A 15,952-nucleotide genomic window follows, 5' to 3' on the forward strand; every position below is an offset into this window, starting at 1 on the left:
ATCTGTCTTTCTTGGCCCGAATAATGAAAAATATTGTTACCGTCATTATGAAAGTTTCAGCACACTTTTTGAGTTAAAAAAAAAAAGGATAAGGCAAAAATAGACTTGGTTTTCTTTTTGTTCACACCAAATATGACGATTATCTCCAAATGTGAAATTTCAAGGTACTTATTAGACTCAGCAAGCAAAAAGCTAATGTCCATCAGGATCTATTAAATTTGAGATTTAGCACATGCTAAATGCGTCATAACATCAAAAAGTCCCCTGCTCCCCACCTTCCATACCTTTAAAAACGGGATGCTACATGTGGGAAATGTAGCACATGTAGACATCATTGTCTACACACTAGGTGGAAAACACACTAGATACTCTAAGAGAAACTTCAAAGAAGAGGATACAGATTTTGAATCAAGGAGTTAATAATTTAAGAAAAAAGGATAAACAAATAAAAATACTAAAGAACTGGCAGAGAAACATCAAATATATATTTAAAAAATCAACAAAATTTTACTGTGCCAATATATGTAAACAATCCTCAAGTATGGGTTAAAATGAGAAACTTGAAGTTTAAATTCATCTCTGTATCAAAGACCCACCTGAGTGGTTGAGAAAGAAGTTGATGGGGCTTTCTGAGATAGCAGAGAATATTTACTACCGTGGCTGACAACTTAGGCCTGTTAGCGTCATTTAGAATACACATTTCTCAAGTGTTTTGAACAGAAGAGTTGACACTTAGGTTTGCAAAATAGTACACATAATATCTTCAACATGGGCATAAAGAAGAACATCATCATATCTGTCCATGCCAGATATGTAGTACCATGCCCCCAAAGACAGTAACGTCAAGGACAACAGCAATAATTGTGCCATATCTTAGGTATTTGCAATCTGTCAGATACAGATATGAGAATTGTACATCTATATAAATAAGAACTCAGAAGTACTGTTCTTATTTTATGGCCAAGGAAATAGAGGTACAGAAAGATTGGGTGGGTGGCTGCCTCAATTCATTCAACAAAAAAGTGACTGAACCCAGATTAAAAACTGTTTGTCTGAACCCAAGGGAAGGTTCATTCCACTTCACTCACACAAACCTGACCTTCCAAATCAACTCTGCCAGAAAAGTACTGGAAACTTAAAAACAAAACAAAACAGAAAAACCACGTTAGAAAATAATTTTTCCTCTCAAAATGTTTTCAGAACATGAACCTTGCATCCGCATTAGGATTGCATTTACCAGTCTTCTCACCAACCCTATAAAGTAATAATTTTCATGGTTTTCATTTTACAAATATACAGAGGCTGAGAGAATCTGAAATAATCTGCTGAGGGTTACACACCACCAAAGAGCCAAGTTGGATCTGTACCCCCCTTTATAAGTTCTACACTGTTGCTACTACTTGTTGTCTTCTTAGTGTTCACAGGACCTTAGGTGGCTGGGTCATTACAGAAATAGATACAATTCATGACTTTAAACTTAACCTTATAAAGTATGGGGCAGGGCCTCCCTGGTGGTGCAAGGGGTTAAGTCCTAGCACTATCAAGCTATTTACAGCCACTGTAACATGACAGACCTCTCCTGTCTCATCCGCTGCTCCCCTCAGCAGTGTATTTCAGTAGATCTGCCTGTTCTTCTCCCCACTCTATCTCTGGTAGATTCTCTCACCCTGCACCTCTGGCCTACACCCCAATTCTTGTGTGTATAAGTTAAAATAAATAAATAAATAAAAGTCTGGGGCAGAAACTTGACAGTGTTTACTAGAAAACAATGGAAATTTTAGAGATTTTTTTAAATCAGGTAAAAATCAAGGGATGGCCTCTGCTCTGGGTCATCTGGAAGATTATGAGAAACAAAAACTAGTAAAATAATAGCTAGGTGTTTCCATTAGTCAATCTAACCCTCACACTGAAGAACAGAGGGTACAACAGAGATAGAGAGTAGGTAGTGGTAGTCTAGGGATGGGTGGAGGAAATTTAGAGATAACAGGTAAGGGAAGTGGGGTATTGTTTTGGGGTAATGGAATTGTTCTAAAATTATCTGCAGTGATGGCTGTAAAACTCCCTTTAGTGAATATATGAAAAGTCATTTAATGGTACATTTTAAAAGGGTGAATTGCATAGATCATGGACTACTATCAAGTTTAACAAATTATTCCATGGTATTGCCACCCTAGTACCCTGTACTGCCAAGTGACCTTACACTGACATTAGCTCCTTGTGTAAATACACGCCTGATATAATAGCCCCTACAGTCAAAAACTAAATCTAATTTCCTGACAGACTTCTCCAGCCCTTATGTCTGCCCTGACTTCCAAGGCCCTCCCCCTGGGCATCCCTCTCACTTTAAGACTACTCAAATGGAGGGTAATAAAACTGATTTTGAATCGACTAATCTAGCCTTAGTCTGAGAACCCCAAAGCATTCCACCCATTGACCCAGGACCTGGCCTGTGCCCCGGTCCTGCTCCCTCTCTACCTGGAGCCTGCGCTGACCACCCCATGTCGCCTGTCCTTCCGGACTAGTAAGTAATGAACTTCTCTGTATCAACTCCCCGGTGGTCTTTTGTTGGAACAGAGCTCATCATTCTACATTCTGGATCTCCACTTAGCAAATGTTAATTTAATTGTATCTCAATATAGCTGTTGTCTTTTTTTTTTAATATTTTATTTTATATAATTCTTATATCTTTTTTCATCTTTGCACAATGCATGCATTTTCGTTTTGGTTATATTCCCCATACAATTACATCTCCCCCCCTTATTTTGACTCTAGTCCTTCCTCTCCCAGCCCCTCCCTCCGCCCCCTCCTTCCAAAATGTGTCTCTGGTTTATAGTTGCTTGTTGATTTTGATTTTTACTTTGTATTGATTAGTCTTTTTTCTGGTCTCTTATTTAGGTTTTCTAAATTCCTGCTGTGAGTGAGACCATCAATACAGCTGTTGTCTTATTACAGTGATGTGTTCCTGCAAAGCTGAAGGGAAGTTAGTTTTTTGTAAGATTATATCATGTTTTAGAACTGAATATGCCTCCCCTAAAGAAATACTTTCATATTAATAGAAAAATCTTTACAAAATGAAGCATTTTTAAAAGTGAAAACAAAACAGAACTAAGAGTGCAAATGGCAAAGATACAGATACCCAAATTTAGGTGTGTAACCATCACTAAGGTACTAGAAGAGATGTGATTAAAAAAAATACCATAGTAAATGTTTTAGGACCTTCTCAATTAAGTACTAGTAGGACAAAACATCCATGGGATTCTGAGAGTTGCTCTAGCCCTTGAGTTTGGCAAGAAAATAGGAGGGGAATTACAGAAGAGGAGGCACATCGCGAATGTCACTAAGCCATAACTACAAAATAACCTGCTCAAAAAGAAAAATCCAGATCTCCAGCAAAAAGAATGGATAATACCTGGACAAGATCCTTCCTTCCAACAAGCAAGGCAGAAGTGGCATTCTTCTGACACGTTTCTTGAATATCATTCACATTCAATCTGAAGTTTAAAAGACAATGAAGAAGTTTCATTTTAGTCTGACTTCCTAATCAATGACTCCCAACTTAACAAACAGACTAAAAATTGCCTCTTTGGCTGCCATTTAAAAGGTTTTGTTCCTGTTGGCTTTAAGCTCTCTTTCAGGGTAACATGGAGAAAAGGTTTAATCAGAGCTATGTTAGACTATGGTTCAAGCCTGGGAAAGGTGAAATCACTCACCTCTAAGTCAGGAGGAGACCAGACTCAGAGACCAGTGTGCCAACCAGTTTTCCTGTGGAGTTCCCAAGGTTTGGGAATCAAATCAAAACGAATTTAAAGATGTGTAACACTATAGTTTCCAATACAAAGAGTAATATGCTGGGAGCCACAGGCAAGCCTCTGTATACCTGTCATTCATCTCCCCATGCTCACCACTGGACTGTTTCTGCTTTTCTGTTTTACTTACTAAGTATGAGAGGCAAAATTCAGACTGTTCCCAAGATTTCTGCCCCTGCTCTATGAATCATGTATCAAGCTCTCCTTTTAAATACTTGGGCAAGAGCAGTGAATACTGATGAGGTATCACTCCTATGATTAGGTTTTTTTATCAGGCAAATGAATTGGTTAACAGGGAGGCTGTCTTGGGTGGATCTGACCTAAACAAGTCAGACCTTAGGAAGCAGGTGAAGCAGGTGTAAGTCTCAAAGATGATGGAATTTTCTATGGCTGCTGCTAGCAACTGCAAGAGGCTGAACACAGACCCTGAGCAAGCATGAGGTGATACTACCCCCCATGTTAGTGAGACCTGAGGTCTTTACCTAGCTAACCCAAGCCAGACCATGGAAATGATGAGATAATAAATGAATGTTATGTTAGGTCACTAAATTAGTAGTAACCTGCTATGCAGCAATAAAAAGCTAATTTATTGGGCATCTCCTGAAAATGCTTCTGAAGAGAGGGTTTAATAATCATGATTAAGGGATGAGCAGGCATACTTGAGATTCTGAACTTACATGTAGAGTTCTCCCAATGACTTGTGAACAGGAAGCAGGCATGCAATGTCCTGGATGATGACCTTCCCAGCAGCCTTGATTGGTCGATTGCCAGAGTCAGATCCCTCGCGCTTACTTTTCCATCTCCTTGATTTCTGGGGGAGATGAGAAAATATAAGTAATGGGGACTTTGATGAATGGAAACCTGCAGTTGCAGAGCACATCAGAGTTGGGTCATTGGTAATTTGCAGAGACTTTGTAACATCATACCCACAATTACATGAATCAGCATCTGTAGGAAATAAAAGGATGACAAAGGGCATTGAGTTCTTGGTCCAAAATCCTAATAGGAAAATAAGCACCTACTGCAGGGTTATCTACATTCTGCAGGTGCTTAAAAATAGATACCTTGAAGCCAAAATTTAAAAACATAAAGGGAGAAAGAACAGCAGGTAAAAAAGTTAGTAACGACCACAAAAATGTGGGAGAAAAGCAACTTTTAAGGTTGGGTTCAGCCCTAAGTTCAAAGTTCTTGCTTGAAACTAATTAGGTTTTTTTTTCCTTCTCAAACAATCTTAATAGAAATTGTTGAAAAATTAATTCAGACACAGCAGTGTGGGCTCTGCCAATCTTCATGGTAAGCAGAGAGAAATCTAGCAACTCAAGAAAAATTACTCTGCTTTTCCTCATAGACCTGGGTGATTTCTGAAAGTGATCATTTTAGAATGTTAAAAATACTGGAGCAGAGGGAGCTGGGGAATGGCCCTGGGAGATCAGAGCCCTTACCCGATTTCCCCAGAGCCTTATCTACAAATGGGTACCGAGGAGCCCACATGTGGGAAAGGAAAGATGTCCTAGAAAAGGAGAATGAGTAGTGTGCATCCCTGTCTGGTATGTTTCAATGGACAACCAGTCATGGGAGCAATGTTCTATTTTATTTTATTGCCAGAAGTTAAAAAAAGGGGAAACCAAAGTAATTCAACTCAGGAGGGAAGTGACATATTTATTAACAAAGGAGTTAGTGAAAGGGCCTACAATTCGGAGTCATAAGACCCTGGCTTAGTGGGCTCACTGCATGAACTGGCTCAATGTGACCCTGTACTAATTACTTACTTGCTGTGAATTTAGTCTCACATTGCTCAACTTTTTGCTCACTGCTAACTGTGGCTCATGCTGAACCCTGCTGCTCCAGTCTTACAAGGGTTCATTTAAAAGGTGAGTATACACACCATGTAAACTGAAAAGTGCAATTTAAAATTTATAATTATTATGAACATATACAAACTTTCAGGAATTTAGATCATTATTTAGGTCACTCATGGATAAATTTGTTTTCCACAAGTGATTTCATACAATCACTCTTCCATAAATTAGTGATCGTCTCTATTTAGGCATTTCTATATTGATGTGCTACCCTATTTGCTCCCCAAAGTGGCCTGATGCATGTAACTTCCTAAAGAATTATTAAATGTTATGAAACCCACCCACTAAATTCAGGATAGCCAGCGGGTAACCGAAGAAGTTCGGTGAAGTAACTGAATTGTCCATCATCATTTGTAAATACATTTGCTACACTGTCAATTTGGAACCTTAAACCATTTGATCTTAGGAAGCATTTCAGTCACCATTCACTATTTAGCCACACAAAGTCATTATTCTGTAATATACGAGGAAGATTAATCTGATTATAGGTAGCTCTCTAAATCTCTACTAGCCCTGGTTATTTTCTAAAGAACAGCGTGCATGTTCACAAAAATACTAGTCTTTGGCCATGAACAGCCTCACATTGGTACAAGTAAGGGGAGACTATGTACAGAGCAAACAACCTGTCAGAATGGGCTGGAGCCAGGCAGTGAACCAATGTAGAACAGATGTGGTCACGCGTGCACAAAGTACTATGGCGTGACTGGTTTTAAATAGGGTGATGTGGTGAACATCTATTCAATAATGTCAGGAACAGCATAATGTGGTTAACTACAATAGGGAGAGTATAAATGCACAAACTTATTTCACTGTAATTTTCACCCAGGTTTCCAGGAATTTGAAAATCCTAAGAAAGGACACATCCATAGGTCCCACATAATAGGTCATCTGAGATGAGATTTAGGGTGGTAGAAAAGAAAAGTTCTACACTAAAATGATGCCACCTGGAGGAGAGTAGGATCCATCTGGGTTGGTTGGAAGGTGTCTAAAGCACAGTTCCAGAGAGTCACTTGGGCCCCTTCTTACAGAGAAAATGAGAAGCACATGAGCAATTGAGTGCTTCACTACAACTCCACTCAACTGATCAGTGGATATGGACAGAGGGCTCATGAGGGACAGGGTCTACCAGCTTTCAGACCACACTGACACCCAGCAAAATGTCCTGACTTTTTAAGCAGTCCTATAAAAGTTTGTTAACCATGTGCTGAAAGTGGTTCATTTGCAAATAGACAAGCTCATTTGAAAATGTTTTTCCCAGCAGGCTTGATTAATTTTTTAAGGTATTTTTTCTTTTTATTGGTTTATAATAATCTTAAAAACCCCATCATGCTCATAACCCACCACCGGTGAGACAGTGAGGGAGATGGAGAATGACTGCTAGAGTAGGTGGACAGTGTGGGGAATCCAGGTATTTCCGAGAGGCGGTGTGGGACAGAGACAGGGACTGTGGCTAGAAGGCCCTGGCTTGGACCATTATTGCCGACTGGGGATTAGCTGGCAGAGGGAGAGCCTGAAAGTGATCATCTTAGAATGTCAAAAATGCTTGAACAGAGGGATCTGGGGAATGGACATGGAAGATCTGAGCAACAAGCCATTTCCCCGGAGGCTTATTTATAACTGGCCATATGTGGGAAATAAGAGACGGCCTGGACACAAGTCCAAGTATACAGATGTCTCACTTAGGATTTAAATACTTAATTGATTATTCTTAACAGCACTGGTCCTGATATGGACAGTTTACTATGAGTGTGAGCCCTGTCACAGTTTGGGAGGGTAGATGGCAGGGAGGAGTTGCTTCCACTTTACAAATGAGGATGAAAGACTTGCTCAAAGCCACAGATGTAAAAGCCAAGATTTGAACACAGGCTGTCAGGCTGCTAAGCCCATACTTAACCTGTTTTTAAGTATATAATTTTATAAAGGAAAAAAAAATTAAGTGCTGACTAAGCTACCTGTAAATATGTAGATAGTTTCGTCCATGTTTAGATGAATCCACTGCTGCATGTAAGGAGACCACGATCTGATTCTGGTGAAGCCTATCCAACACACCATCCTCTATGGTAACTCACTTCAGGGTCACTTCCTCACCACACATCAGACTGCGTTCTGCTCTCTCCTGGGCGAGACGCAGACCAGTGACAGAGGCAGCTCCAGGTGCTGCCTGGCTTCACACTCCAGGCCCAGACCCAGATGCTGTAATTCAGGCCGGGCTCAAGAGCTTATACCACTTGCCATCTAATCTCCTTTCTGGAGTTTTAGGATTAGGTACATTCAGAGAGAAGAAAACTAGTCCAAAGAAACAGAACTCTTAGAGTTCTACTAGAACTCTTCTCCGTGGGCAGTCTTGGGTTATCAAGCAATGGGAGCATCGATAAGCACCTGATGAGAATGGAAAGATAAGTTGTTTTGGTCAAGTTTCTGCAATTGCCCTTCACTAAATTACAGAAGTCAGTCTGTTCCTGGGACTTCCTGGTCAACTTCTTGAAACACCAGGTTCCTGGGTGTTTCTCTGTTTCATCAGTACTGATATAAAAGCAGTTTTATAGAACTCATTAAGTTGCCTTTGAATCTATAATAGGAGATTCCCAAGACGGGTTCACCCTAGTCATAGCTGCTACCAAGAGTAAACTATAAAAAGCAATCATGGGACAGCAGCATTCATTCATTTAACCCAGCAATGAATTACTGCAGAACATTATCAAAAATCTTTGTAGAATCACAAAAAGAGTTGTTGGGTGGTGTTTGCTTTTTTTTAAAATTTGTTGGTTAGTAGTTTTTAAATATGAAGTATCTCCTCTTCAACTTACAGGGATCGGTCAGTAATCCTGTCTAGTGAGTGGTCAATTATTATCTGGGACTGAATAAAACCAGGCAGCCTAAATGAAGATACACTAAATCTCAAATCAGATGTTGGGGCCTTTAGTCCTTGCTGCTCCCTAAAAATCATGGACAATTTTTCAGAGTGTTTTTTCCAATGCTTTGGCAATGAAAAAGGGTTCATATTCCACCCACACTGCCCCAAGATATCTGTTTCCCTTAATGCCCTACAGGCATTTTCAGGAGTCTCTGATCTGTGCAACTGTCAGGAAAAAACATGCAGAGAACAATGACACACCAGGCTGGGGTGTGCCTAGTCTTCCTGGGGTAGAGAGAGGCACTCTGGCCAAAAAGCCCCCTTAACCTCCTGCATTGCTCCAGTCCCACTCTGATGGGCTTAAATACAGACACTTTTCTGTGCAGTAAAATCAGTACCTCTGGGAAGCCAAAGGCCTCTGCATTTCTCCTAGGTCTTCTCAATGCCCCAGCAATAGAAAATGCCCCTTCCCCACAGACTTCATGAGCAGGGGTAGAGGGAAAAGAGACAAAGCAAGACAGACAAATTATTACATGATGAGCACCAGGATGCTCCTCTGAACATACCAAGAAGGTGTTCATGGAATTATGGGAAAGAGGACAGGGACAAAAGGGGTGGGGTGGAGTGGGTTGGGGAGGATGGGAAGGAGGCACTGGTGCAAATAGCACTGAAAGACAACCAATAGCCAGCTTGCGACTGTATCACCAGTGTTACTGCTACAATAGGAGGCAACATCAAGGCCAATAAATGGGGTTAAATGTAAAAACAGCCCAAGAATAAGCCACCAACTGCTTCGCAGCAAACCCATAAACAATGCTTAATCAGCAGAGTGGGCAATGAGTCAAAATGAGTTCCTATTTAAATAGCAGTAGGAGCAGAGAATTCTGGAGAGTCAGTGGAAATTCAGCAGTCAGGCTGAGATGGGCTTTTTGAGGAGAGGAAGCCATGTTAGCGGCTCCCCCTGCAAGGTGTTGGCAGCAGTGGTACTTGCTAATCAGGGCTCCCGATTTCAACTGGTTTTTACATGAAAAGGCTAAAGGACTACTATTCCCTAAATATTGTTTTACACCAAGTGAAATTTACACAAAAGCCTCAAGACTGCCTGCACAGCCTGAGGTCACCTTGGCACTACTGAAACATGAAGGGGGTGGGAGAGGAAGACAGAAGAGGGGAGATGGCCAATAGGAGTGAGGAAGAAAGAAAGAAAAGGAAGAAAGAACATCCATAGCAAAGGTTTCATTGCCAACACAAAATAGTGATGGTAAGGAAAAAAATCTGTTCCAGAAAATTCGCCAAGTATTAAAAACTAGCTTATGTGTCATGCCAATGAAGCAGATGGGTGCTTCCCTCATTGAACCAAATGAAGACAATAAAAACAGGGATAAAATGGTGGAAATCTCTTATATCTTTCTCTGCTTCCCCCGCCATGCCAAAGGTAGGCTTTTGAAAGTACTATTATACCAATAGTCCAAGTGAAATCAGGTGAGTTAAAGGGTTACAATTGAGGTTCTTTCCAAGCAGCCTAGTTTTTAGCTTCATTTTCAAAGAAGTACATTCATGATACTTAAGGGTCTCAGTTTTCACCCATTTGAAACTCTATGACTGAACGAGTCAGTGCTTGGTACCTGACTCCTAAGAGTGAAAAATTTGCTGTTGCTGGTCCTGAAAACCAGCCAGCCTGACATTTCAGGTTCCTCAAAGCCAGGCAGGTGGCATTTTATTCTTGGGCCTTTGGGCAGAGACAGGATTAGTCAAGGAGAGCATTTGGACAGCGCACAGTACCGGGAAGTCGTTAATTGCTTGTATGGACCAACGTCGCCGGGCAGAGCGAGGAGACATCTGTACGTGTAAACGTTACACCCCGAAGGAGGGAAGAAAAACACCAAGAAAATTAAAAGGGAAAATATAGAATAAATGAAAGCTTCCTGCACATCTGACGGATTAAAGGCACCATAATACACTGCAAAACTGGGACTGGAATGACTGAAAAATTTTGAACCTCAGCACAGCAATATTTGGATTCATCCCTCACCTCCCTCCCAACACGTCACAGTCCAAAAACAGCTTCAACATCGTTGCTTTTTACCCTGAAACACATTTCAAGATAGAAGGAGGCTGATGTCAGCACAGCTCTGCCAAAGGAACCACCATCAAGCTTTGTGGTTCTCTAACAAGGATAGAGATCAAGTACAAGTGCAGAAAAACGTGGAGGATGCTACCTGCCTCTTCAAGAGAACACGTACACAGGAGAACATTCTCATTCATAAAGCCGGAGTTCTCTTCAGTAGCCTCACTACCAAATATTTTTTGGTGTGTGGCTGGGAGGCATTGAGGAAATCAAAAGTCTTGACCTTGGGGCTGCAGGACTACTTCCAGGGTGATAGCACAGAGAAGTGAGAGCCTGAAGGGTGCGAGAAAGAGGGAGCCAGCACTGTGGAGATCCACTCTTGAGGGAATCTGAGTGGGGAACTGGGAGCCGTGATACTATTCATGGAAATAAGAAATTATTTTATTAACTTTAATGACCTCCCCACTTATTTAGAGTTGAGAGCTATTTTAGTAACATAAACTGAAGCAAATGTTCAAATTTTTTTAAATGTTTATCAGGCAATGCCTAATGTTTATCTTCTGGGCTTTTTGATTTATCCTGGGAATAAACAATAGTTCATCAACTATTAATAGTTGGTCCAGTTTCCAAATGAATGTTAGCATTCTCTGTGCCTTTTAACTTCCTATGAAATTTGGTGATTTTTAAAAGTCTCATATTTAAAAAAAATTTAGGAGCAAACATAGGAATTCCATCTGGAGAATATTTAGATGAATATAACACTATGATCTAGGAAGGGACGGTTGAAAAAAGACACAGAAACAAGAGAAACAAACAGTAACCCTCATTGGTTCTGTACAATTTTTCTGTAATCTCAATAATAGTTTATATATAATTCCTTCATTGCAAATGCAGTAGTATTACTGAATACAGCAATACCCTATTTTTTTATTTTTAAAGATTTATTTATTCAGGCATACAAGAACCCGGGTACAGGCCAGATGCGTGGGAGGGTGAGAGGATTCACCAGAGACAGAGCAGGGAACAGAACAGGCAGACTGACTGAAATATACTGCTGAGGGGAGCAGCGAGCAGGAGAGGTCTGCCGCGCCATGTGGGTTCCTCGCTGGCCGGCAGGATCGAACCTGAGCTGCAGAGGCTGCGGACAGCTTCACAGCGCTGCGCTCAAGCGCCTGCACCACCAGGGGAGGCCCTATCCTATTCTTTTATTCTTACTCATTTAAAGTTCTCAGGGTTAGAGATGTAAAAGAGAACAAAAATATGTAGGAGAAAAACTGGGGCTGAAAATGAAGAATTAAGTACAGAAAAACTTAGTAAACTGGAATATTTCCTAGAACAAAAGTAATAAAAGTGATATTCTTTGATATGTGAAACTAGACCCATGAGAATTAGAAAATACTCTGCAAGGGATAACTGGACTGACCTCCGTGCTGAAGATAAGATAGCCTGTGTAAGATTTCACTTCTTTAATCCCTCCATTTGCTCCATGTAATAGGATGGATTTGAGCAAGCTTCAAGGAGAGATAAATCTATTTCAGATTCATCACAAAATAAGTGATTTGTTAATTTTTCCTTTTCATTAGATTGAAACAAATGAAACTTTTTTTGAGGTCAAATATCAGCAATTTCATACAATTTAACCTAATTGTTATTACATGTCATTCCTCCCCCAAAGCTCCCCAGGTCTATTTCTTGGTCTGTGTGACTGTTAATTCACTAAGTTACATGCTTATGATTTGTGGACTTTATGTATACATCAACATAAAGGTTTCATATGAAATTAAATAAGTGTCTCCTCCATTTTATTTGATCACTATTTGAAATAAGAATTTAAGGCCACTTATGATGTCACCAAGAGGATTATAATATATAAAAGCCCATTTTCTGTGCAGAAGCAGCACACATGAAACCATCCCAAACGGAAAAATCCCAACCCTTCCTCTACTCCTCAGCAGATCCTTCTAATAAAAAGTAATTATCTATGTGCTTTCTGATATAGTGCTCGTATGGAAAGAAGTCTGACCATGAAACACAGGAATCCAGGCTTGACCAATGCTTTAGCATTAGAATAGGTTGCATCTTATAACTGGAGCTATTTTAACCAGACATTGTTGCACATACTACCACAGAGTCAAAGCTAATCTGTTTTGTTCAATCCAAATCCAAGTACACACAACATGGATCAAAGGAAAATTCAGAATGCCTTTCTGACTAAAAGATCTTAACCTAGCCCTGAGACTGAAGAAAATTCCCACATTTGCCAATTTTGCTTGGCTACTATGTCAATAAAACGCCTTAGTTCTCAGTCTATCAGATCATCCACTCAGTTAGCTGCTGGCTCACAAAAAAAGAAAAACTAAAACTTTTAAATGTAAAAAACTTGGGAGGGTACTGGTGTTTGAAAGTCTGTGATAGCCAGTGGGGGCAGAATTCCAAAGAAAGAGAACTACAGAGAGTTGGCCAGAGAGGCGATGAAAAAATCACGTTCCCTATGAACATGTTCCCAGCCACTGAATGGCTGTGCCCACAACTTGTCCTGTCTCAGGCACTATTTCCTGTTATTTCAATAAGTTAGAGAAGCCCAATTATCAATATGAACAAAGGTTAGTCACTAAAATGCAACTGAAGTGAAGACACCTTTAATACTTGCTAGAAATTGTTTTATTATTTAAAATAGATTTTTTTAAAAAAGTTTTAATTGTAGTTATTCTTTTCTCAATTAGTGGGGGACAGCAACAATAAGAACTCCCAAGGACTGAGTTTGTGAGTTAACTCAGAAGTAATTCTATTTAAATACCATGTCAGCTAAAAACTTAATGTAAGCCAGACTCTCAATCTGACAACATGGAAAAAGTTCTTAGAATCATTCCTACACTCTGCCAACATTCTCTACATTGTTATCACCAAAGACTTCAAAAAGCTACTTTAAGAACAAGGAACTACTTAAGAACCCAGGAACATAAGGGCAAATTTGTATATACTAACCCATCCAAATGGGTGCTTTTAGTAAACCAGTATGATACCTTCAGGAGATCAACTTTAAAACTCCTCACAACTGTGAAGTTCTAAGTAGATCTAGATTCCAAAGCTCCACAAGCAACCTTTGATTTGCTGATAAACACCGGAATGCCAACAGAGACTTGAATCTAAATTATTTTACCTGAAAGAATGGAAGTCAGCTTAATGAATGGGGATTCATTCATTATCATTATCCTATTTAAAGGACAGGGTTATGTAGGGAGTGAAAAATATGGGTAAGAACTAACCCTCCCACACACATACATACAATTTACAGTAGTTAAAGCCAACTGAAAGGAACAAAGGCCTTTCCTGAACAAATGAATTATGAAAGGGAAAGACTAAGGGGATTACTATTTGAGCAGCTGTGTGTAACAGGCAGGGAGACAAAGAACAAAAGTACAGCAGAAGGTATAATAATCAGAGGCCGTGCCCCCACTTACCCGTTCCTTGTAGTAGAAGGAGCTGATGGAGACCTGTTCTTTCTCACTGCGAGTGGGGCTCCCGCTATATAAACGAAGATTCCCAGGGGCCTCTGTGCGTATCTTCATCGGTGCAATCAACCCAGTATGATAAGCAGACAAGGCTGAGAGAGACCTAGGGTTGAAAACACAGAATTATTCATACTGTCTCTAATCTCTCCCCATTTTTAAGTAGTCCCATTCCTACAACTTGATGAAACCAAGAGGAAAATATGGAGAAAATGTGGGGGAAAAGGAAACTAAAAAAAGAACAAAAGAGAACTTCAGAACTGAAAAATGCTTTATCTGCAAAAGCAGAAAATGCTTCTATGATTGTATACATAGAAAATTCAAAAGGCTCTACAAACAACTAGAATTAATAAATGAACTCAAATATAAGGTCAAGCTATAAAAATAAATCTGGCATGTCTACATAATATCAATAAGCATTTAGAAAAATAAACATTTTAAAAATTTCATTTACAATAGCATCAAAATGTCACACACGTAGGAACAAATGTAATTTAAAAAATGAGCACTGAGAGTATAAAATATTACCGAGAATTTAAAGATCTAAAACAGTGTTAGTGGTTTAAAAGCTTCCATGTGGTTAAGATGTGAATTTTCTTCAAGTTGACCTACAAGGTCAACATAAGCCCAGGCTTTTAAAAGAAACCAAAAGCTGGTTTCCTCTTTTTACAGAAATGCACAAGAACTAGAATAGGCAACTCAATCCTGAACAAGAAAGACAATGCTGAAGGACTTACACTAGCAGATTTGAAGACTTACTATATAAAACTTCATTAAGGGTATTTTATTGGCAAAAAGTGAAATGAATAGCTCAAAGGAAAAAAAGAGTCCAAGTAGATTCACAAACATATTGTCAACTGATTTTTTTCAACAAAGATATCAATGTAAATTAAATGAGAAAAGAAAAATCTTTTTCATAAATGGCACTGGAACAACTATTTATGTCTACTGAAAAAGATAAACTCTGATACCTACCTTGCATCATACATAAAACTTATTTTAAGACTGATGACAGACCTTAAATAAGGAATTTAAAACTGAATCTTTAGGGCCTCCCTGGTGGCACAAGGGGTTAAACACAGCACTGTGAAGCTATCTGCAGCCTCTGCAGCATGAGTTCGATCCCCAGTCAGCCAGGGAGCTACCCACATGGCGCAGACCTCTCCTGTCTCACCTGCTGCTCCCCTTGGCACTGCATTTCAGTCAGTCTGCCTGTTCTGTTCCCCACTCTTTCTCTGGTGTATCCTCTCTCCCCTGCCCCGCACCTCTGGCTTGCACCCCAGTTCTTGTATGCATAAATAAATAAATCTTTTAAAAAATTAAATTAAAAAAAAATAAAACTACAAACTTCAAAAGAAAACACAGAACACTATCTTCTTGCCCTTGGTGCAGGCAAATTTTAGACAAGACACAAAAAGAACTAATCATAAAATTTTAAAATTAGACTTCATTAAATTTTAAAAAAATTAAAAACTTCTGTTTTTTTGAAAATGATTAAGGAGGAAGAAAGACAAGCCACAGATGAGGAGAAAATCAATACATGTATCCAGCAAAGGATCTGCGGTCAGAATAGTCAAAGAACCACCAACAAGTAAATAAATAAAAACAATCCCCCCAAATGGACAAAATACTTCAAATAGGCATATCACAAAATATACTCAAATGGTCAATAAGGACACAAAAGCTGCTGAACGTCATCAGTCATCGCCATGGAAATGCAAATTAAAACCACATTGAAAATATGACATATCCACCACAATGGCCAAAGCTGAAAAGATTGAAAACAAGTTTTGCAGAAGCTAAGGAGCAACCAGAACCCTGAAACACTGCTGCTAAGAGTATACAATGGCATAATC

The 15,952-nt window shown here is 39.5% G+C and overlaps 1 protein-coding gene across 3 annotated transcripts in view; it reads right to left on the reverse strand.

Annotated features, from left to right (window-relative positions):
* The window catches only part of WDR59 (WD repeat domain 59), a gene marked incomplete at both ends in the record, with an annotated part of 83,646 nt that overhangs the window by 10,429 nt on the left and 57,265 nt on the right, over window positions 1-15,952 (reverse strand). For 2 of the 3 annotated variants that reach the window (XM_084257789.1, XM_084257787.1), the window contains 3 exons: window positions 3,410-3,491; window positions 4,484-4,617; window positions 14,049-14,202. In XM_084257789.1, the coding sequence (XP_084113915.1) occupies window positions 3,410-3,491; window positions 4,484-4,617; window positions 14,049-14,202 (370 nt within the window). Of the gene's footprint in view, window positions 1-3,409; window positions 3,492-4,483; window positions 4,618-10,301; window positions 10,359-14,048; window positions 14,203-15,952 lie in introns of all 3 variants that reach the window. The other variant, XM_084257788.1, reaches the window with a different exon arrangement.

Source organism: Talpa europaea (assembly GCF_964194135.1).
Source record: "Talpa europaea genome assembly, chromosome: 16".
NCBI classification, from domain to species: domain Eukaryota; kingdom Metazoa; phylum Chordata; class Mammalia; order Eulipotyphla; family Talpidae; genus Talpa; species Talpa europaea.